This window comes from Sorex araneus, chromosome 9 (assembly GCF_027595985.1).
Source record: "Sorex araneus isolate mSorAra2 chromosome 9, mSorAra2.pri, whole genome shotgun sequence".
Classification (NCBI taxonomy): domain Eukaryota; kingdom Metazoa; phylum Chordata; class Mammalia; order Eulipotyphla; family Soricidae; genus Sorex; species Sorex araneus.
Window position 1 is genome coordinate 18,940,165 of NC_073310.1, and position 24,199 is coordinate 18,964,363.

Here is a 24,199-nt window from a genome sequence, read left to right on the forward strand (position 1 = left end):
CTGGGAATCGAACCCAGGTTGGCCACGTGCAAGGCAAATGCCCTGCCTGCTGTGCTATTGCTCCCGCCCTGGAAGTAATTTTGGGGGACCACAGCCGGCAGTGCTCAGGGACTCTGTGCTCAGGAGTGACTCTTGATGATGCTTAGGGGAACATAAGTGGTGCTGGGAGTCAGACTGGGGTCACATACATGCAAGGCAAGCACCTTACCTCCTGTGCTCTCTGTCCAGCCCCTGAATGTCTTTTTATTTGTTTTTATTTCTTGGTTTTGGGCCACATATGGCGGTGCCCAGGGCTTACTCCTCACTCTACGCTCAGGGGTAATTTCTGGCAGGGCTCGGTGACATATGGGGTGCTTGAGGTTGAATCCGGGTCTTCTGCGTGCAAAGCAAGTGCACTGCCCACTGTACTACCACTCCCAGACCCACGGAAGTAATTTTTTTAAAGTCATATGTTTGGGCTGGCAAGATAATACCTGGGGTTAAGACATTTGCCTTGGAGCCAGAGCCGGTAAGGTGCTTGCCTTGCATGTGACTGACCTTGGTTCTATTCCCAGCATCCCATATGGTCGGGATGTGTTGGAAGTGCTCACCCCTGAGCACTTCCAGGAGTGATTCCTGAGTGCAGAGCCAGGAGGAACCCCTGAGTATTGCCCAGAGTTGCCAAAAATTAAAGAGACTTGCCTTGCAGCAGCCCGTCTTTTTGACTATAGATGACACGTGGTCCCCTGAGCACCACTGGGAGCCACTCCCAAGCATAGACCTGACTCCTGAACACAGAGCTGGTAATTGCTCCTGAGCACCCCTGGCTGTGACCCCAAAATCCAAACCCATCCCCCAAAAAACTGCTTGATTTTAGCTTTATAAATCTGTTCACTGCTCTAATAAAGTATTAATCATGACTCACCTTTTGACTTCTAGTATCAACGCTCTTTGAAAGGTTCCTTTTCTTTTCCAGAATACTGATGATATAAGCTGAATGAGATTTTAAGTTGTTTGTATCCTCTCCTTTTCTTTCAGATGTTTGACCAGAAAATTCTTATATTTGTGGATTCAAAAGACTTTTGGAAGAGTATTTCCTTCTAAAGCCAGGTAGTGTTTGCTCAGAGCACTTTCTGCTAAATTTATTTCAGATTTATTTTTAATTCCTTTTTAAAAATTCCAGTTTTAGTTTTGAGTAGGCCTATACATAACCTTTACTGTGGCATGCATTACATTTCTCCCTTGCCCGTCTCCCAGCTTGCAACAGTCTTATAATGATTTATTTAACATTAGTTTGACAAATCACATTCAGGGAAAACTCATAGCTTAACTGGGACTGCAGTGATAGTACAGCAGGGAGGGCACTTGCCTTGCAGCTGCCGACCTGGGCTTGATCCCCAGCACACCATGTGATCATCACCCCCAGCACTGCCAGGAGTAAGCCCTGGGCATAGCTGGGTATGGCCCCCAAACGCGAGCGCGCGCGCACACACACACACACACACACACACACACACACACACACACACACACACACACACACACACACACACACACACACACACACACACACACACACACACGCACACACACTGGGTATGGCCCCCAAACACATACACACACACATATCAAAAATAAATCACAGGCATACTAAGATAACTAAGATCTACTAGGATTTTTGAAAAAAAAAAAAAGTATTTCCCAGGAGGTTAAATGAGTCATCTTTGCATACTGACAGGTCTGATATATTGACTTAATATGGAATAGAATTTAGGGGAAAAGTTGACCTTAGTGAGAGGAGAGAAATTTCATCAAGGACAAGCTCCCTCTGGATATAGGGCACCACCCACCACTGTGAGTTTTGGTGAGGATCCCTTTAACTTCAGCACCAAGAATGTGCTGTGAGCGGAGGGCACAGAGTGGGGCCACTGGGGCCCAGAGCACTGTGCAAGCAGCAGTAGTGACTAAGTGTGTGTTGTGACCAACACACTGTGCTGTGACAGAATATGCTACACACCTTAATCTTCTGCTGAAGACAGTTTAGTAACAACATGATTTTTAAGTAATACTGGCATAGTTTTTAAAGAAGCTTCACATAACAGTTGTACTTTATTTTTTTGTTTGTTTCTTTTGGGCCACACCCCATCGTGCTCAGGGCTGACTCCTGGCTCTGTGCTCAGGGATCACTCCTGGTGGGCTCAGGGAACCATATATAGTGCCCAGGGATCATCCTGGGTCAGCCATGTGCAGGGCAAATGCCTCACCCACCGTGCTATTGCTCCAGCACATTTAAAAATAATTTTTCCCACCAATTCTTAGTTACCTGCTTGCATAGTAGTTCCGTGGATGGTATTTCTAGTCAGCATCAGTAGTGATAACTACTCTTAGCCACTCCAGTTTGTGTACACATCCACCCACTGGCTACAAGGTAGATGTCATGTCACTGGAATGACTCCCTATTGTTGCATGTATTCATGGAGAAGTTGCTTTGCTTCTTTGTTCATGACGTGACCTCAGAGACTAACATGAATAGAAGGACTGGAGCAAGAGCTCAGTGGCTTGGGTGCTTGCCTTGCATATGGCTGATTCGGAGTTCGATCCCCACCATCCCATATGGTTCCCAAAGCACCACCAGCAGTGATTCCTGAGTGCAGAGCCAGGTGCAGCACCAAAACAAACCAATCGGGTGGGATGATAGGACTTCAGGAAACGAGCTTGTCTTGCATACAGCAGACTTGAGTTTGATCCCTGGCATCTCATATGGTCCCTCAAGCTCACCAGGTGTGATTTCTGGGTGCAAATCCAGGAATAACCGCTGAACCATGAGTGACCCCAAATAAAACAAAATAGAACCCTCCCTCCCACAAAAAAAAAAGTCAGAAACGAACAAGAAAACAAAACAAAAAACCCAAATAGAGTTAACTATTTCAGTTCTGTCATCAGCAGAGAAGCTCAACAGTGTAGCTAGCACAGGAACGAATAAGTATTATCATGTGACTTGCTCCTGACATCTTTTCCTGGTGACCAGCTTCCCTTTTGCCTCCTTTTTGGCTTGTTTGGGTTGAGTTTGACATTAGCACTGCTAAACAAACCATGCAAATTTGTTCTCAAGAATTTACTGACAGTAACTGTGCTGAAAATTCTAGGCTCACAGCTCTCAGCACTCAAGAGAAAAGTGTGCATCCATATGGCTCTGGGGAATTCACTGCTGCTCTGTTTATCTTTTATGCAGCATAATGAATAACATCATGTGATGATTACTTGATGCAAGATTATGAAACGGGCCAGAGCAATAGTACAGTGGGTAGGGCGTTTACCTTGCACATGGCTGACCTGGGTTCGATCCTCACCATCTCATATGACTTCCCTGAGCACTTCCAGGAATAATTGCTGCGTGGAGAGTCAGGAGTAACTCCTGAGCATTGCTGGGCATGCTTACAAAAAAATAAAAGATTATAAAGAAGTTTTTAGCTTGGGGGAAAAAAACCCAACAGGTGTGACAATTATGTGGTGAAGTCCAGTATCATCTAAGGTATCTTGATTCACCTTTGTGTGTGTTCTGTGGTGCTCAGGGGCTACTCCTGGCTCTGTGCTTGGGGGTTCCTCCTGGCGGTACTCAGGTGCACTAGCTATGCTGCACTAGCGGTCAGACTCAGACCTCCTACATGCACATGCCAAGCATATGCTCTGATCCTGCTGAAGTTTTTCCTACTCTCTATTTCTTCTCGCTATGGAGCCCTGTGTTAGGAAGGAGTCGAGGTGGTTGCTGTTGAGATGAGGAACTGGACCACCCTAGCTGTGTGGGTTCTTTCTGGGTTAACTGTACTGTCAGAAGACCGCATTCTCAGTCTTAGTTACTGGTTTCAGATTGGGCCTCTGTACTTTCTAGGGATTACTGACTGGCTGTTTAGGGGTTTTCCAATTCTCAGATGCCACCCTCATCAGTCCCTCTCTCTTTTTTTTTTTTTTTTTTTTTTTTTTTGCTTTTTGGGTCACACCTGGCGATGCACAGGGGTTACTCCTGGCTCTGCACTCAGGAATTACCCCTGGCCGTGCTCAGGGGACCATATGGGATGCTGGGATTTGAACCCGGGTCGGCCGCGTGCAAGGCAAACGCCCTACTCGCTGTGCTATCTCTCCAGCCCCAGTCCCTCTCTCTTTTGTGCAAATGTTAATTCCATGCAACTCTTTGTTTGGCCTGAGGGCAGTTTGTCCTCACCTGTCCTATATCTTGGACTCATCAGGATATCTTCTTCCCCCAGTTTTTGTTATTGACAGATGAGTTTTTGTTTTTCTGCTTTTTTTTTTCTTTTTTTGGGTCACACCTGGTGATGCACAGGGGTTACTCCTGGCTCTGCACTCAGGAATTACTCCTGGCAGTGCTGGGAACCACATGTGATGCTTAGAATCGAACATAGGTCGGCTGCATGCAAGGCAAATGCCCTACCCATCGCTCTAGCCTGAGTTTTGGTTTTGCCACATAATTGCTTTGTGTTTTGTGGGGATGCAGATAGAAAACTATGTTGTCACCTCTACCATCTCCCTCAAATCCTTCACTGTTTAATGCTGCTTTTCTTACATTTGACAGTATTTGAATGGGCACTTCCTTTTCAGATTCTTATTTGTATTCCATGTACTTGAATCATGCCATGTGTTTGTGTGAAGTGTTTTTATTTAATTATCAGTAAGAATAAATCTGGCAATAGCTTAAACAGATTGGTGTTTGTCTTTTCTCCCCATCAGTCTGGAGGTTGGTGTAATGTAGTTGGGACAGTGATGTCATCTGAGGGTTTTAGTGCCTTCTTATTCACATCCTTATCATATTTGCCCTTTGTTCTCAGAGATGACACTACATAGTTACAAGATAACCATATTCCACTTGTCTATCGGGAGAGCAAAACATTCCTAGAAGCAACCTAGTTTCATTCAGATTCTGTCTAGCTGCCACAGCTCTGCTGCTGGTGACTCTTAGCTGCAGAGGGGATTGGAAAGACCAAGACATTTACATTATACTTTCTTCACGTCCTTAGCTTCAGTGGCGGCAAGGTATAGAGAGTGGAATATTGGACTGGCATTTAAGAATCCTGAGTTTTAGTTCTAACCCTAGCTAATCCGTTGATTTGGTGATAAGTTATTATGGCATTGAACCTGATTTCTCTGATTGTAAAATGAGAGTGGGAGTATTTGTTGTCTTCTTTGTGTGTGTGTGCATGCATGCACGTGCCACACCCAGTGGTACTCAGCACTTACTCCTGGCTCTGCACTCAGGGATCATTCCTAGCAGCAGTTGGAGGGCCATATGGGGTGCAGGAGATCAAATCAGCATTGAGGGAGTGCAAAGCAAGCACCCTACTTGCCATACTATCCCTCTGACTCCAGAGAATATTTATTTCCTAAGTGCAATGCTAACAGTGTTTCTATTGACTTACTTAAAAAAAAAAAAAGTTTTTATGGGGGGCGGCGTCACACTTAGCAATGCTCAGGGGTTACTCCTGGCTCTGCACTCAGGAATTACTCCTGGCAGTGCTTGGGGAACCATATGGGATGCCGGGGATTGAACCCAGGTCAGCTGCGTACAAGGCAAACACCTTCCCTGCTGTACTGTTACTCCAACCTGTCCATTGACTTATAAACTTGTGATGTGGTGGTTTTTAACTTGTGACCTTTTTAATTTTTTCTGCTAGGTAGTTATTTGTTACTTTAGGTTTCTTTCTGTTTTGGTTTGGTTTTTTGGTTTTGGGTTTACATCTCATGATGCCCAAGGCTTACTCCTGACTCTGCATTTAGGTATCAATCCTGGTGGGCTTAGAGGACCTCATGGAGTGTTGAGGACTGAACCCAAGGCAAGCATCCTACCCACCTGTGCTATCTCGCTGGCCCCACTTATTTGTTACTATGAAGATGCCTGGGAATATAGATGTTTGCTTCTCCCCATCCAGTATTTTCTTCATATTGAGTTACAGAATTATTTCTCACTTGGAGAGCCCGGCAAGCTACCGAGAGTATCCCACCCGCATGGCAGAGCCTGGCAAGCTACCCTTGGCATATTTGATATGCCAAAAACAGTAACAACAAGTCTCACGATGGAGACATTACTGGTGCCCGCTCGAGCAAATAGATGAACAATGGGAAGACAGACAGTACAGACAGATATCATACCAGAAGCTGCATAATAATGCCTTGATGTGCTAAAGAAACTGTCTTAACTTTTATAAGTTGGAGTTGTTTTGTCATTAATAAGCTGAGCAAATGACCACTGAATTAGTCAAGCAAAAATAATAAAGTAATTGTAATTTGGGACTGGAGCGATAGGACAGTGGGTAGGGTGTTTGCCTTGCACTGGGCCAACCTGGGTTCGATTCCCAACATCCCATATGGTCCCCTGAGCACCGCCAGGGGTGATTCCTGAGTCCAGAGCCAGGTGTAACCCCTGTGCATGTCCAGGTGTGACCCAAAAAGCAAAAAAAAAAAAAGTGTAATTTTAAATAAGATCATCTTAAGTATGTGCTAGTTGCCTAGCTTTCTAAAGAGAATGGTTGAACACAAATTTCTAGTTAATTTGAAATGTAGACAAAATAGTTTATTTTTAAATTTATTTATTTATTTGCTTTTTGGGTCACACCTGGCGATGCACAGGGGTTACTCCTGGCTCTGCACTCAGGAATTACCCCTGGCCGTGCTCAGGGGACCATATGGGATGCTGAGATTTGAACCCGGGTCGGCCGTGTGCAAGGCAAACGCCCTACCTGCTGTGCTATCTCTCCAGCCCCAGACAAAATAGTTTATAGAATTACATTCATCAATATTTATTCCTTACTAGTAAATGACACTGGTTTCTATTTTCTTGGGAAAGAATAGTCAAAAGAAGAGATCTCTCTAAGCTCCCTCCACAACAACTACCTCTTAATTTATTTGTTTTTGTATAATCTGCTTTCCTTACAGTTAGATATGTGAATGGTCTGTTTCCAGCTGGGGCAAAATCCTTGACTTTCATGTTATATTCTCTTCTTATCTATTTTTTAAAATTTTCTTTGGAGAGACCTTTTTATTTTATTTTATTTTTTGCTTTTTGGGCCACACCCAACAATTCTCAGGAGTTAACTCTTGGGTCTGCAGTCAGGAATTACTCCTGGTGGTGCTTGGTGGACCATATAGGAAGCTGAGGATTGAACTTGGGTCTGCTGTGTGCACCACCCCACTGTACTATCTTCCTATCTACTTAATGCCATTACTCTAGCAGGGTTGTGTGTGTGTGGAGGGGGGGGTGGGGAAGAGGAGGCAGAAGCTATAGGCCACATCCAGTAGTACTTAGCGGTCACTCCTGGTAGTGCTTAGGGCACCATATGCAGTGTCAGGTACTGAATCAGGCTTAGCTTAGTGCAAGCCTGTGCTGTCTAAACCCTGTGCTATCTCTCCAGTCCCAACTCTAATAGCTTTTATTGTCGCACTCTCTCTCGCTCTCTCTCTCTTCAATATTTACCAGCAGATGATGTTTTTATTTTTTTTCTTATCTAAAAAAAAACCTTTGCCTTTACTCATGGTAGGATGAAGGGGCCCATATGCAGTTCTAGGCATTGAAACGGGGTCAGCAGCATGCCGGGCAAGCACCTTAACCCCTGTACTATCTCTTCAGCACCTCTTCTTGGCCCTATGTTAATCTTGTATTTTATTTGTTTGGTGATCCCCAGATGTCCTGGTCACCGGAATGAAGGCAAGAAACAGAAAAAAATAATTTATATTCCTTACCAGAAAATTAGCCTAGTTCTCCCTCTTGGAGAACCTGGCAAGCTATCGAGAGTATCCCGCCCGCATGGCAGAGCCTGGCAAGCTCCCCATGGCGTATTCATATGCCAAAACTAGTAACAATGATGGGTCTCATTCCCCTGACCCTGAAGAGCCTCTAATGCTGCACCATGGGGAAGGTCGAGTAAAAAGAGGTCGCTAAAATCTCAGGGATAGGACGAATGGAGATGTTGCTGAGCCCGCTTGAGCAAATTGTTGATCAACCAAATGACAGTGATACAGTGATACAGCGTATTTGTTTGTTTGTTTTTTGCCACACCCAGCTGTGGTCAAAGTTTACTCCTGGCTCTGTGCTTAGAGATCACTCCTGTTGGGCTGGGGGGGGACCACTGGGGGCATCAGAATTGAACTGGGTCAGTGCATGGGAGGCAGATACTACCTGCTGTCCTAGCTCTCATACCCCTATGTTATTGTCAGTAATTAATCTGAACTATAACTTTTATGGGGGCATATCCAGCTGTGCTGTAAGAGACAGGGCTGGGGTACTACAACATAGAATTTATTCTATTTTAGTATTAGCAGATATCGAGCCATTATTTTGTTTGTGTTTGGGGGCCAGACCTGGTGGGACTTGGAGACTACTGGCTGAGTGCTCAGAGTTGTTCCTTGTGTTGCTCAGGGATGGTGAGGTGTCATAGACTGGACCCAGGCTTCCTGCGAGCAAGGCATATGCTTAGCCTTCTGGATGAACTCTTTGGCTCACAGTAAACCATACACTTCCAGGAGAAAGCAAAAGTAAGAAGAAACTTTGGGGGCCTAGAGACATAGTACAGCAGGTAGGATGTTTGCCTTACATACAACTCACCTGGGTTTAATCCCTGGAATATCATATGGCCCTCCAATTTCGCAGGAATAATTCCTGAGTGGAGACAGGAGTAAGCCCTTGGCACCACTGTGACCCAAATACCAAACACAAGCAAGAGAAAAGAAAAGGAATGAAAGAAACTGGTTTGGAAAGAGACAGCATCAATCCTCACAGCTCTCTCTGATTTCATTTTGTTACCCCAGGTTTTACTATGAGCAGAAAGTGCTACGGAAGGTCTTTGAAGGGTGGAGAGAAGAGTGGTGGGTTTCCCATCGAGAATGGAAACTCTGTATTAGAGCTGACTGCCACTACAGGTAAGCTTCCATGCCCCTTACTTTATTTTATTTTTTTTTTCATGCCCCTTACTTTAATTTGACAGATACACATTATCAAGTCATTCTTGTTGGCATGTTGCTGGTAAGAAAGAGAAAAGTTTTGACTCATTTTTAGTTTTTCTTCAAATTCTTCATAGAGTAGCAAGACCATAGCCATCAGAACAAGTACCTTAACACACACACACACACACACACACACACACACACACAGAGGAAACCCCTGTACCTCACATAATTGTTAAGTGTTGGCCATACGTGATTTGAATATTGTTTTCTTTCTGACTCTCAGTTCTGTGTAATTTTTTATTTTGAGAGTATTCTATTTTGTTGCCTATTCTATTCTGTTGCCTGCAGAACAAGTACCTTAACACACACACACACACACACACACACACACACACACACACACCCACACCCACAGAGGAAACCCCTGTACCTCACATAATTGTTAAGTGTTGGCCATACATAATTTGAATATTGTTTGCTTTCTGACTCTCAGTTCTGTATAATTTCTTATTTTGAGAGTATTCTATTTTAAAAATAAGTAAATAAGTTGTTTTGTTAATTTTGGAGGGGTCACATGTGGCACATTGGGGGGCAACTTCTAGCTCTGCACTCAGGGGGAGGTGTTGGTGGTGCTTGGGGAACAATGCAGGGAATGGGGATTAAACCCTGGCCTTTGCATTGCAAAGCATGTGCTCTAGTTTATTGAGCTGTCTTTCCAGCTCTGAAAAAAAAATTATTTATTTTGGGGTTGGTCTAGAATTTTCTTTTCTCCTCCTCTTTCTCCTCCTCCTCTTCCTGCTCCTCCTCCTCCTCCTTGTCCTCCTTCTCTTCCTCCTCCATCCTCCTCCCTCGTCCTTCCAATTTTTATTAAGGTACCAGGATATACAATGCTTTTAATATACTTTTCATACATACATCATTTCATTACCACGCTTGTCACCAGAGTGCCTGCTTCCCCTGACCAGTGTCCTCAGGGCCCCTCCCAGCCACCACCCCCGCCATGTAAGCTCAGTGCAGTAGACGGAATCTCCACTTTTAATGACTTTGGCCACTTGTTGTTCCCTTATCAATTTTGTTTATATTCCATATATGAGAGAGAGGTTTTTATTTATTGTGGAGGTGGTGAAACCTACATACATATGTAGGTTTAAATAAAACAACTCTTGGAAAGAAAAGTTCCTTGAATTTCTATTGACTATAGGAGAAAATACATAAAGAAAGTAGAAATGTAGGCCAGGAGATAGTACAGTGGGTAGGGCACTTGCCTTGTGTGCACCAACCTAGGTTCAGTCCCTGGCATCCCATATGGTATCTCGAGCCCCGCCAGGAGTAAGCCCTGAGTGCAGAGCCAGGAATAACTCCTGAGTACCCCTGGATGTGGCCCCCAATCCAAAAAATATATAAATGGAAAAAATGAAAGGGGAAAAGTCTTAAATCTTTGACTCCTCCCCTTTTTTGGTGGGGGGATGGGGGTGGGTTTGGGCCACACTCGGTGGTGCTCAGGGGCTAGGCCTACTCTTTTTTTTTTTTTTTTTTGCTTTTTGGGTCCCATCCAGCAATGCTCAGGGGTCATTCCTGGCTCTGCACTCGGGAATTACCCCTGGCCGTGCTCAGGGGACCATATGGGATGCTGGGAATCGAACCCGGGTCGGCCGCATGCAAGGCAAACGCCCTGCCCTCTGTGCTATCACTCCAGCCCCTAGGCCTAATCTTTGTACAGCTGTCATCCCCGCCAGTGCTCTGTGGACTGTATGCAGTGCCAGGCCATAAGGCTGCACCTGACCCTCCTGTCCTCTCTGGTCAAGGTCTTTGACATTTATATTTTTAGGGATAAGTAGAGGGAAAGCAAGAATTACAAATTATATCAGAGGCTGGAGCCATAGTCCAGCTTGCCCCTGACCCAGGTTCGATCCCTACCATCCTGTATCGTCCCCGGAGCACCGCCAGAGTAATTACTGAGTGAATGGAGACATTGCTAGCGTCCGTTCAAGCAAATCGAAGATCAATAGGATGGCAAGTGACAAGGTTGGGGGAGAATCTGGGCCACACCTGGCTCTGGAGACCAGTGCAGTTCTGGGGATCAAACCAAGGTCAGTTGCCTGCAGAACAAGTACCTTAACCAAGTACTAGCTCTCTGGCCCTAGACTCTTTTAAAAATAACTTCAGGGGCTGGAGCAATAGCATAGCGGGTAGGGCATTTGCCTTGCACGCGGCCGACCCAGGTTCGATTCCCAGCATTCCATATGGTCCCCTGAGCACTGCTAGGGGTAATTCCTGAGTGCACAGCCAGGAATAATCCCTGTGCATTGCCAGTGCTCTGTGGACCGTATGCAGTGCCAGGCCATAAGGCTGCACCTGACCCTCCTGTCCTCTCTGGTCAAGGTCTTTGACATTTATATTTCTAGGGATAAGTAGAGGGAAAGCAAGAATTACATTTCGGGTGTGACCCAAAAAGCAAAATAATAATAATAATAATAATAACTTCACTGAAGAGTACAAACCACTTGGGGCTGGTGCAGTAGTCCAGCATCCAGCAGCTAGGGCTTGCCTTTTTTTTTTTTTAATTTTTTACATTTTATTGAATCACCGTGAGATAGTTACAAGCTTTCATGTTTGGGTTATAATTACACAGTGATCAAACACCCATCCCTCCACCAGTGCACATTCCCCACCACCGATATCCCAGGTATACCCCTCCTTTCCCACCCTCCCCCTGCCTCCATGGCAGACAATATTCCCCATACTCTCTCTCTTGACTTTTGGGCATTATAGCTTGCAGCACAGACACTGAGAGGTCATCATATTTAGTCCATTATCTACTTTCGGTATGCATCTCCCATCCCAACTGGTACCTCCAGTCATCATTTTCTTAGTGATCCCTTCTCTATTCCATCTGCCTTCTCCCCTCTGCTCATGAATCAGGCTTCCAGCTAAGGGGCAATCCCCCTGGCCCTCATATCTACCGTCCTTGGGTGTCAGCCTCATGTGATGCTACCCTACACTCCACAAATGAGTGCAGTCCCTCTGTGTCTGTTAGGGCTTGCCTTACACACGACCAGCATAGGGTCAGTCCCCAGCAACCCATATGGCCCCTGGAGCTCTGCCAGGAGTGATCCCTGAATGCAGATGCAGTAGTAAGCCCTGAAGCCTCCAGGTGTGGCCCCAAGCAAATAAACATACGAACACCTCCTCCTCCTCCCTCCCCCATTCTTAGTATATTCTTAGTATATTTCTTTCTCTCTTCCTCCCTCTTTTGGTCAGTCTGGGAAGTGAAATATCTTTGTATGGGGCCTAAGAGGCTGGGTGCTTGCCTTCCATGCAGCTGACCCAGGTTCAATCCTTGGCATTTTATGTGGTCCCCTGATCCCTGCCAGGAGCGACCCCTGAGTGGCTTAGCCAGAAGCATTGCCTGGTGTGGCCCCAGAATAAACAAACCAGAAAAAAAAAAAGTGTCTCTAACATAATATTTATGGGCCAGAAAGACAGCTCAAAGGGCTGAGCACATGCAAGGGGCCTAAATTTAGTTCCCAGTACTGCATGATTCCCTGTGGCCACTGGGAGCAACCCCCTGAGCACTACCAGGTGTGGCCCTAACTGTCCACCCCAAACTAATAATTTTGTTCAGGGGTTTCTCCTGGCTCTGCACTCAGGAATTATGCCTGGTGGTGTGTGGAGGACCATATGGGATGCTGGGGATTGAACCCAGGTCAGCTACGTGCAAGGCAAACGCCCTAATCACTGTACTATTGCTCTGGCCCCAAAACTAATACATTTTATGCTTTTTTTTTTTTTTTTTTGGGTCACACCCGGCGATGCACAGGGGTCACTCCTGGCTCATGCACTCAGGAATTACTCCTGGCGGTGCTCGGGGGACCATATGGGATGCTGGGATTCGAACCCGGGTCGGCTGCGTGCAAGGCAAACGCCCTACCCGCTGTGCTATCACTCCAGCCCCAAAACTAATACATTTTAAAAATTGGATTTATGGGGTCAGGGAGATAGCTCAAAGGACTGGACCATGTAGTATGCTTTCAAGTACACCCTGCTCCCTGAAGTCATTATAAAAATAAAAATATGTTTACGGGGCCCAGGAGATAGTTTAGAGGTCTGGAGTACATGCTCTGTTTGCATGCAGGAGCCCTGGGTTTGGTCCCCAGCACTACTTTATCCTGAACACCCCTGGTCGCAACTCCCACACACTGCCGGGTGTGGCCTCCCAACAAGCAAATGAGCAAAGTTCTCCTCTGAACATAACAGATTGGTTTGGATGAAGAGCTGTTTAAGTTTTAAGAAATGCCTTTGCTTTTTTTTGGCCTCTCAGATATTACTTGTACAACCTGATGTTCCAGACTTGGAAGCTCTATGTGCTGCAGCAGCAGGAGACGAGGAACAAATACGTGAGAGCTGAGGACCACGGTGAGAAAAAGAAACACGTCTGGAGAAAACGCCCATATTAACTTTTGCCCCCTCAAAAACAATTCTTTTAGACCGTTTCATTTCTAAAAAAAAGAACTTTTTTTTTTTTAAATTGAATTACCATGAGACACACAGTTCCAAAATTGTTCATGATTGGGTTTCAGTCATACAGTGTTTCAACACCTGTCCCTTTACCAGTGTACATTCCCTCCACCAATGCCCCAGTTTCCTTCCTGCCACCGCTCACCCAACCTGACTCCATAGCAGGTTCTTTTCTTCTCTCTCCCTCCCCCTCCTCCTGCCCCCTTCCTTTTCCCCTGCCTCTCCCTCTCCCACTCCCCTCCCCTCTCTCTTTCACCCATTCCCTCTCCCCCTCCCCCTTCCTTCTCCCTCTCTCTTTCCCCCTCCTCCTCCCTCTCCCTCTCCCTCTCCCTCTCCCTTTCCCTTTCCCTGTCCCTGTCCCTGTCCCTCTCCCTCTCTCTCTCCCTCTCCCTCTCCCTCCTCTATGGCTAGCTTCCAACCTTGGACCAATCCCCAGGCCCTTGTTTCTGCTCACACTACATTAGTCTCACACTACATTTTTTTTGTGTGTGTGTGTCCCACAAGTGAGTGAAATCATTCTTAGGTCTGCTCTTCTCCTTCTGACTCATTTCACTCAGCTTGAGCGATTTAGATCTGTTGCAAAATCGAGGAAAGTCACAGTGGCTACCCCTATGTCTCCTGCCCTCACAAATGTGTAACCTTCTACAACTAAGATGGGGGTCCATTGTTATCACTGATGTACCTACCCTGGTACATGATGGTCGACCAGAGCTCAGCATAGGGGTTTGCTGAGCTCTGGTTTGGATCTTACGACCCAACCCTGGTATGATTCTTAGTGGTGTATGTCCTATGGGTTGCGATGAAATGTATTCATCTGGGGCACGAGAGATAGCACCGTGGGTTGGGTGCTTGCAGCTTGCATGCAGCTGACCCAGGTTTTGATCTGTGGTATCACCAGGAGTGATCCCTGAGCACAGAGCCAGGAGTAAATTCTGAATATACCAGGTATGCCTCTCTCTCCCCTACCCCCCAAAAAAATGGACCCATCACTATGGGTATCAGACAATATTTTCACAGCCATGAAGATCATCTGTGCTCTGGGCCAGAGAGATAGTACAACAGGTAGGGTGCTTGCCTTGCACTTGGCTGACTCGGGTTCGATCTGCACAAATTGTCACAGATGATCCCCTGAACCCTGCCAGAAGTGACCTCTGAGCCAGACCCAGGAGAATGCCCTAAGCACTGCTGAGTATGGCCTATGACTGTATCATTGTCATCCTGTTGCTCATCGATTTGCTCGAGTGGGGGTGCCAGTAATGTTTCCATTTGTCCCTGTCGCATTCAGGGTCAGGAAATGAGGCCCATTATTGTTAGTATTTTTGGCATATCGAATACGTATGGCCTAAAAACAACAAAACAATCATCTGTGCCCCACCGTGGACCTCTGTCTGCTACTGATCTTACGGCCCAACCCTGGTGTGATTCCTGGCTCTACATATCCTCTGAGCTTCACTGAGTGCAGCCCTGGAGACCCCCAACACTGCAGGGGCGGCCCCAGGTAATCCTCAGCCCCACAGGGCCAGAACGTGCCTTTGCTCTTGTATCTTGGAATCAGCGTATGATTGGCTGAGAATCACCAGCGGGGCTGTTGGGTCCTGAGAACTTGTGAGGCTCCCAAAAGGAAAACTCAAAACTGTAGTGTTGCCTTTTCCATAAGGTCCTGTAATCAGAGTCACACCATGGCAATTGTCATACCATGGCAATCTCTTCAGGTTGACTTCTTTCACTCAGTAGCATCCACCTAATGACCCCCCCCATGACTTTAATGAATTGATGACTCTTTTCTTTGTGTTTTTTTTTTCCCTGCTTTTTGGGTCACACCCAGCAATGCACAGGGGTCACTCCTGGCTCATGCACTCAGGAATCATCCCTGGCGGTGCTCAGGGGACCATATGGGATGCTGGGATTCGAATCCGGGTCGGCCGCGTGCAAGGCAAACGCCCTACCCACTGTGCTATCACTCCAGCCCCGAAACCTTTTTTTTTTTTTTTTTTTTGCTTTTTGGGTCACACCCAGTGATGCTCAGGGGTTACTCCTGGTTTTGCACTCAGGAATTACTCCTGGCGGTGCTTGGGGGACCATATGGGATGCCGGGGATCGAACCCGGGTCGGCCGCGTGCAAGGCAAACGCCCTACCCGCTGTGCTATCGCTCCGGCCCCTCTTTGTGTTTTCTTTCTGTTTTGTTTTGTCCTTGTTTTTGGGCTGTGCACACAGGGATGTCCCTCCCAGGAAGAACTGATATCTTAATAATATTGCACGTTCCTACCCATGACCATGAAATAGCTCTGTTTTTATTTGGTTATTCCATTTGTTATCATTTTCATTTGTTTAGTTTCTTCATTTTGCTTCTCCCTTTATCATGTGCTCCAGCCCAGTGAGTGATCTCACTGGTCTTGGTTTCCTCTGTTTGCAGTGGATCGGGCACCTGTCACTCACTTAAGCACTGTTAGTGGGAGCTGTCTCTGTTCCCTCCGTGCTCATACAGTGACTGTGTTTCTCTCATGGCACCTGCGACTGTTTGTCTTGCATGTCTTGTATCAAATTGCAGTTCTGGGAACTGGAGAGATAATATGTGGGGTAGGGAGTTTGCCTTGCATGTGTTTGACCCAGGTTTAGTCCCCAGCATCCCAGATGGTCTCCTAAGCCTGCCAGAAGTAATTTCTGATTACAGAGCTAGCAGTAACCCCTGAGCACTGCTGGGTGTGCCTCCCCCCACCCCCTACATCCCACCCCCTACAAAAAAGTTTCAATGCTTATTTGGTGATGTTCCTTGGTGAGCTTGTGGCAAATTTCGTTCTGGGCAGTGTCAGCTTCTCTGTGACTTGATCCCAGAAACCCACCTGGAATCTAAGGGAGAAAGTACTGATTGAGGGGCTGGAAAACAGCATAGTGGGTAAGATGTTTGCCTTGTATGTACCTAACAGATTTGATCCCCCAAGTCCCACAGGGTTTCCCAGGCACCTCCAGGAGTGATCCCTAAGCACAGAGCCACAGGTAAGCCCTGAGCACAGCCAGGTGTGGCCCCCAAATAAAACAAAACAAAAGCCTCTCCATATAAGTAATAAAGAAATTATGAAGTCTTGATTATTGAATGAATACACAGTTGCAGCACCTACAGATTTCGCAATATTTGGCAGGGGGCACACCTGATAACGGCCAGGGATTACTCCTAACTCTGCACTCAGAGTCACTCCTGGCAGTACCCCGGGACCATACGGGATACTTGGGATTGAACCCATGTCAGCTGCATGTAAGGCAAGCATATACCCTCTGCGCTACCTCTCCAGCCCCTACAATTACTTTAGCGATTTTTAGAACATTTCTTTGTCTTTTCCTTTTTCTTCCTTTTCCTCTTTTTTTTTTTTTTGATGGGGATCAGACTAAAGGCTTAACTTACAAGCCATGTGACCTACCACTGAGTCACATCTTTGTGAATATTTTTGGAAAAAAAATTTGGAGTGGGTGACACATTCAGTATGCTCAGGGGATGCTCCCATCTCTGTATTAGGGTGGTCACTCCTGGCTGTGCTCAGGGAACCGTGCAGTGCCAGGGACGGAACCCCAGTCCTCCTACACATACAGCTTATATATATATATTTTTTTGCTTTTTGGGTCACACCCAGCGATGCTCAGGGGTTACTCCTGGCTCTGCACTCAGGAATTACTCCTGGCGGCGCTTGGGGGACCATATGGGATGCCGGGGATCGAACCCGGGTCGGCCGCGTGCAAGGCAAACGCCCTACCCACTGTGCTATCACTCCGGCCCCCATATACAGCTTATATTTATTCTGTTGAGCTCTCTCTTCAACTCTGGAAAAATATTTTAATTTGAAAATATTTAAAGACTGAATAATGAAGGGCCGAAAACATACCACAGCAGGTAGAGTGTTTGCCTTGCACGCGATTGACCTGGGTTTGATTTCCAACACCCCAGAGGGTCCTCTGAGCACTGCAGGAGTAATTCTTCAGCACAGAGCCAGGAGTAAGCAGCAAGAAGAATACAGCCAGCTGTGGTCCAAAAGCCAAGAAAAAAATATTAGAATAATGAGCCTTCATGCACTCTTACACAGTTTTAAGAATTACAAAGCCATGTTGATCTTGTTCTGTCTGTATTATCCTCTCTTACTTTTTGCTCTTGTGTTCCTTTTTTTTAAAAAAAAATTCATTTATGTTTTGCTTTTTGGGTCACACTTGGTGATGTAGAGGGGTTACTCCTGGTGGTGCTTGGGGGACTATATGGGATGCTGGGAATCAAACCCAGGTCAGCTGTGTGCAAGACAAACACCCTACCTGCTGTGCTATCACTCCAGCCCCTGCTCTTATGTCCTTATCAGTAAATATTGCAAAATATAGCCCTGAAAAATAAGGGTTTTTGAATTCTGACCATAAAGCACATTGACTCTTTTATTTATTTGTTTATTTTGCTTTTTGGGTCACACCCGGCGATGCACAGGGGTTACTCCTGGCTCTGCACTTAGGAATTACTCCTGGCGGTGCTCAGGGGACCATATGGGATGCTGGGAATCGAACCCGGGTCGGCTGCATGCAAGGCAAACACCCTACCCACTGTGCTATCGCTCCAGCCCCACATTGACTCTTTTAAATGGTTTATAGATGTCATTTTTGTAAAAATGTTTCAAATGTACTTGCATCCGTAATAATTTGTAGAACTACACAATTTTTCCAGAAGGGGGCACTTGAAGGCTAGAGGAACTTAGATGTTCTGAAGAGGGACAAGTAGAGGACCTTGAGCTTTTAGCACAGCCTGGAATAATCTATCTGTCCTAACACTGCCTTTTGAAACTCTCATTGGTTCAAATAGATGCAAAACAGAAGATGCGACACGCCTGGAAATCCTGGTTGATCTACGTGGTTTTTCGTAGAACCAAACATGAGATGCAGAACACCGCCCTAGAGTTTAGGCAGCAGAATATTTTGTGGTGAGTATGTTCATTTGTCCTGTACATGATCATTTTTTATCTCATGCTTGCTTTGTGCTGTGAAGATGCAGCATTACAACCTACATTCAGGGGCTGGAGAGAGAGTACAGCGGACAGGGTACTTGCCTTCCGTGTGACTGACCCCGGTTCAGTCTCTGGTATCCATATGAGGCCTGTCAGGAGTGACCCCAAGGCAGAGCCAGGAATGAGTCTTGAACACTGCTGGGTGTGGCCACAATAAATAAATAAATAAATAAATAAATAAATAATTGATTCCTGATTAATAAATACTGATCATTTGTTCAACTATAATAAGATCAGGTTTTCTCCCTCATCATCAACACAAATATAATGCTTACTATATTCTAAACCTTGTTAGATTTGGGTGTATTAGTCTTTTTCATGTAAACTTTCATTCTCACCATAAATTATAAGATGATTACTGTTACATGGATTAAGTTATATAGGAAGACTTAGAATAGTTAATCAGTTTCTTTGAGCTCATATAAATTTGTAATTAGCAAGACCAAGGCTCACATATCCATATATATATTTTTTGCTGTTGTTTTGGGGCCACACCTGGCAGTGCTGAGGACTTACTCCCGGTTCTTCACTCAGGGATCCGGCCTAGCAGTGCTCAGGAATCATATAGGGTGCTGGAGATCGAACTCAGATCTGTCACATACAAGGCAAGTGCTCTGCCCCCTGCACTATCGCACTGGCCGACATGTTCATCTTTCTAGTGCCGAAGCTCATACTCCAAACTGTTGCCTTGCATCTCATCACAGTTGTCCCCAAGTGGAAGATTTAATCCACCTTGAAAGCCAGAGCAGCTTTATAATGAAACTGTTCCCAGTGTTCATTTTTTGGTTGTTCTTTTGTTTTGTTTTTTGGGTGGTCCTCTAGACTCTTGACTGGACCCATATTAAAAGCGTAATTGTGGGGTTGGAGAGATCTGGGTTTGATCCCTTACGCTGCATATTGTCCCTGGGGCCCCTCCAGGGTGATCCATGAGTGCACAGCCAGGATTAAGTCTGAAACACAGGCTGGGATGCCCCAATAGCTTAAACAAAACAAAACAAAACAAAACCTGTGTGAGTGATCCCTGAGTCCAAAGCCAGAATTTAGCCCTCAGTACAGCTGGGGGTAGCCCCGCAAAAAAACGAAACACACATGGGGCTGGAGTGATAGTCCAGTATGTGTGATGGTTGTCTTGCACTCAGCCGACCAAGTTTGATCCCCAGTGTCCCCTATGGTCCCTCAAGCACTGCCAGAAGTGATCCCTGAGCACAGAGTCAGGAGTAACCCCTGAGCACTGCCAGAGATGGCCAAAAAGATAACCAAACCAAAACACAAAGCAAACAAAAAGAACACCTTGATTTCAGGGTTAGAGACATAGTACAGCGGGTAGGAAGCATGCAGCTGACCTGGGTCCAATCTCTGGCATTGCATGGCCACCCCGTAGCCTTGGAGGCTTCCAAGCTCTGCCAGATGGCCCTTGGTGATCCCCAGGACTGCACGACCCAGGCAGCTCTATATTCTTGAGTCCTACCTAGCACTGAACCATCTGGAAGACTTGGCTGAGTTCCACTGGGAGTATGCCCCGGGTTTTCTGAATACAGCTTGGGAAGTCAAAAAAATAAAAAAGGTCACTTAAAAATAGAAGCATTTTTTGAGTTTTCTAAAATTTATTCTGCAAACATTTTAAATGCTTAGTTAGAATGCAGTTCTTTTAGAGTCTATGAGAATTTTTTTTTTTTTTTTTGCTTTTTGGGTCACACCTGGCAATGCACAGGGGTTATTCCTGGCTCGTGCACTCAGGAATTACTCCTGGCGGTGCTTGGGGGACCACATGGGCTGCTGGGAATTGAATCCAAGGCGGCCCCGTGTAAGGCAAAAGCCCTACCTGCTGTGCTACCGCTACAGCCCCTGTGAGAATATTTTTACATAATTTTATTTACACAGTGTTTATTAAGGGCTTAAAATGTTCCTGGTAGTACTAGAGAGATAAAGCACTTGGCTTGTACCTGACCAAGACCAATTTAATTCCTAGCACCACGTATGTTCCCCTGAGCACTTTGAGGAAGATCCAGAATCATGAGCAACTCTGGTGTCACCCCAAAACAAGAACAAAATGTGCCTATTACTGTTTTGGGTGCTGGAACTGCATGCACAGAACCTAAAATTCCCTAAGTGCTTAAAAAAAAGAAGTAATGTAAGAGATTTTTGAAGTGAGTGAAGCAGTTAGTATAGTGTAGGTTAAGAAGATAAATTGTGGTTAGTGAACAGACATTCTGAATATTTCTGTACGATAGGTAACAGATTCCCATTTCCTCACATTGCTTTTCGATAGCAAAGTAGAAAGCAAGCAGAAAAGAAACCAAGATTGGAATGAAACCATGGCCAGAAAGTAGCATGAGAAGGCAGCCCGCAAGACTGGAAATCTGGGTTTGGGGAGATGGTGCAGAGGGCTGGAGCACATGCTTACCTGACATTCAATTCCCAGCACACGTGATCTCCAGGAACCAAGCACCAATGCCCGGAGTCTATCCCCCCTGGGCACTGTTAGGTGTGGACCCCCAAACAAACAACTGACCAACTGACCGGAAGCCTAAAATCTCCTTTTTGGGGTAGATTTTCCTATTAAATCTGATTTTTAAGTATCAGCAATAATATGTGTGTGGGGGCAGTGGAGGCTTGGAGGATCATATATGCCTGCAAACCTGGTTCAGCCTCATGCAAAGTGAGTACACGACCTGCTGTACTATCTCTTTATGTATTATGTATGTACATATGTAATGTACTTATTATATATATTTAAAGTGGTGTAGCTTCTCAAGATAGAAATCCAGAACAAATGGCTGAAATGCACATAAATATTATGAAGCTCCTACAACTTCTTGCTGGACAACAAGTAAATCCTGCAAAGGCTATATGCAATACTGTGAATAACAAGATTGTTCATTTTGACTTGCTCTGTGAAGATGTGTCCCTGCAGTACTTCATCCCTGCTTTGTCATTGAAACAACTTACATAGGTGGAAAGTCAGTCATATACTTGTAATACAATTTGTCATATACTGGAGAAGCAGCAGTATTCTAAGTCATTTGCATTTTTATGACAGCATAAGTCCTGTACATTTCACTTATCTTACTGTTATAATACAATTTTTCGTTTTTGTTTTTGTTTTGGGGTCACATCCAACATTGCTCAGGGCTTACTCCAGGCTCTGGTATCAACGGTTCTGGCAGTGCCAGAGATTGAACAGGGGATTGACTATTTGCAAGACAAGAGGCTTACTCACTGTACTATCTTTCTGACCCACTGTTGAAATATTTTAACTAAAAATAGAATTAATGAAGCACAGTTGGATAAACATTACTTCATATATCTTGCATACTTCATATGCCTTGTATTTCTCGTGTGTTTCTAAACTATTGAAAGAAAAGATAGAATCTAGATTTTAAATAGCACTTTTTTTGGAATCACTGTACAATATAGTTACAGACTTACAAACTTTCGTGATTATATTTCAGTCAACACAATGATCGAGTACCCATCTCTCCACCATACTCCACCACCAATATTCCCAGTATCCCTCCTACCACTCCCCCATCCTCCCAATAGCACTTTTTTAATTAAGACTATTTATTGAATAATCTACTGTCATTTTGTGCACAAAAGTAAAATATAGCAGGATCCAGTCACTTGTATTAGCAACACATATGAATACCTCACTTGAATGTGGTGCTGTTACTGATCCAGATTCTGATCATTCTAATGGATATGAAGTAGCATCTCATTGGTGCTTATTTTTTGTTTATTTGTAGACTTCAAGTAGATATATATATATGTATATATATATTTAAATTTTATTGAATCACCGTGAGATAATCACAAGCTTTCATGTTTGGGTTACAATCTCACAATGATCAAACACCCATCCCTCCACCGGTACACATGCCCCACTACCAGTATCCCCAGTATACCCCCCTTTTCCACCCTCCCCCTGCCTCCATGGCAGACAATATTCCCCATACTCTCTCTCTACTTTTGGGCATTATGGCTTGCAACACAGACACTGAGAGGTCATCATGTTTGATCCGTTATTTACTTTTGGCACACATCTCCCATCCCGACTGATTCCTCCAGCTATCATTTTCTTAGTGATCCCTTCTCCATTCCATCTGCCTTCTCCCCTCCGCTCATGAAGCAGGCTTCCAGCTCTGCGGCAATCCTCCTGGCCCTTGTATCTACTGTCCTTGGATGTCAGCCTCATGTGATATTATTTTATACTCCACAAATGAGCGCAGTCCCTCTATGTCTGTCCCTCTCTTTCTGACTCATTTCACTTAGCATGATACTCTCCATGTCTATACATTTCTGATAGCACTTTTTAATTGAAGTTCTAGAAATCCTGTATTTAGAATTAGTGAGGTAATAAAAAAATTGCACAAGTATTAGATGCTGAGTATGGCATTTTCTTGCCCAATGATGCTTTGCTTTCTCCAACTCAGCATGTTGTAATATTTAGTTTGGGGAGTGGATGCTCATTTTCCCGAGCTTATCACTCCTCCTATCACTCCTCCAGCTCCCTCTGTGGCTCAAGGGATTGTCTCCTCAGAGTGTGGCTGGAATTTTGTTGTGAGATACAGAGTCTAGAGTGGACTCCTGGCCCTGGCTCCATATCTTTTTTTTTTTTCCTTTTGGGTCACACCTGGCGATGCTCAGATGCTCAGGGGTTACTCCTGGCTCTGCACTCAGGAATTACTCCTGGCAGTGCTCAGGGGACCATATGGGATGCTGGGGTTCGAACCCAGGTCGGCCGCATGCAAGGCAAACACCTTACCCGCTGTACTATCACTCCAGCCCCTGGCTCCATATCTTTGTTCCTTCCAAGTATGTCTGTAATTTGGAAATAACACTGATGTGTTTGGAATAGGGAAAAACAGGACCTCTGCTGTGTTTCTCATTAAGCACTGATACCTTAATTAATGTCCATTTGCGATAGCAGGCCCAAATTCCTCTTGGGTCTTGCTCCTTTTCCCAAGGCACATTTTTTTTTTTTCTTTTTGGGTCACACCCGGCGATGCACAGGGGTTACTCCTGGCTCTGCACTCAGGAATTACTCCTGGCGGTGCTCAGGGGACCATATGGGATGCTGGGGTTCGAACCCAGGTCGGCTGCGTGCAAGGCAAACGCCCTACCCGCTGTACTATCACTCCAGCCCCTCCCAAGGCACATTTGTCACATTTCCTGGCATGAATAAATCTTACTTTTCTTATGAAGCAGCACATCATCAATGCCATTTTAATGTCACAAGAAAAAATTGAGAGTAAAAGGGAATCACTTAGGATAAAAGGAAGAAAAGAGATAAAAAAGGTTTGATTTTTTTTTCCTGACTTGGTCCTGTTATTTGGTAAAATCAGTGTATTTAAATGAGTTTTCAGATATCCCTAATATTCACATGGCTTGTAATATTTTGTCAAATCAACATATTAAATTTTAATTCTGAAAAAAAAAAAAAACCCACCTGGTTTCAAGGTTCTGCCATGGATTTGTTCCTTGAAAAAAAAAAAAAAACCCCACCTGGGGCTGGAGCTTTATTGCAGCAAGTAGGGCACTTTCCTTAGATTGACCCAGGTTCGATCCCTGGTACCCCATATGATCCCCTGAGCCGGCCGGAAGTGGTTTCTGCGCACAAAACCAGGAATAAATGCCAAGCACTGCCAGTTGTGGCCCCCAGACAAAAATCAAACAACTAAAGTGGTGTAGGCCAAAGAGTATGCCTATTAGTTAGGCTAGATCTGAA

The 24,199-nt window shown here is 45.1% G+C and overlaps 1 protein-coding gene across 5 annotated transcripts in view; it reads left to right on the forward strand.

The window, feature by feature from the left end:
* Positions 1-24,199, forward strand: part of SFI1 (SFI1 centrin binding protein) — a 103,282-nt gene that overhangs the window by 20,984 nt on the left and 58,099 nt on the right. For all 5 annotated transcript variants that reach the window (XM_055146777.1, XM_055146778.1, XM_055146780.1 and 2 more), the window contains exons 4-7: positions 1,018-1,089; positions 8,791-8,901; positions 13,250-13,344; positions 18,270-18,387. In XM_055146777.1, the coding sequence (XP_055002752.1) occupies positions 1,018-1,089; positions 8,791-8,901; positions 13,250-13,344; positions 18,270-18,387 (396 nt within the window). The remainder of the gene's footprint in view (positions 1-1,017; positions 1,090-8,790; positions 8,902-13,249; positions 13,345-18,269; positions 18,388-24,199) is intronic.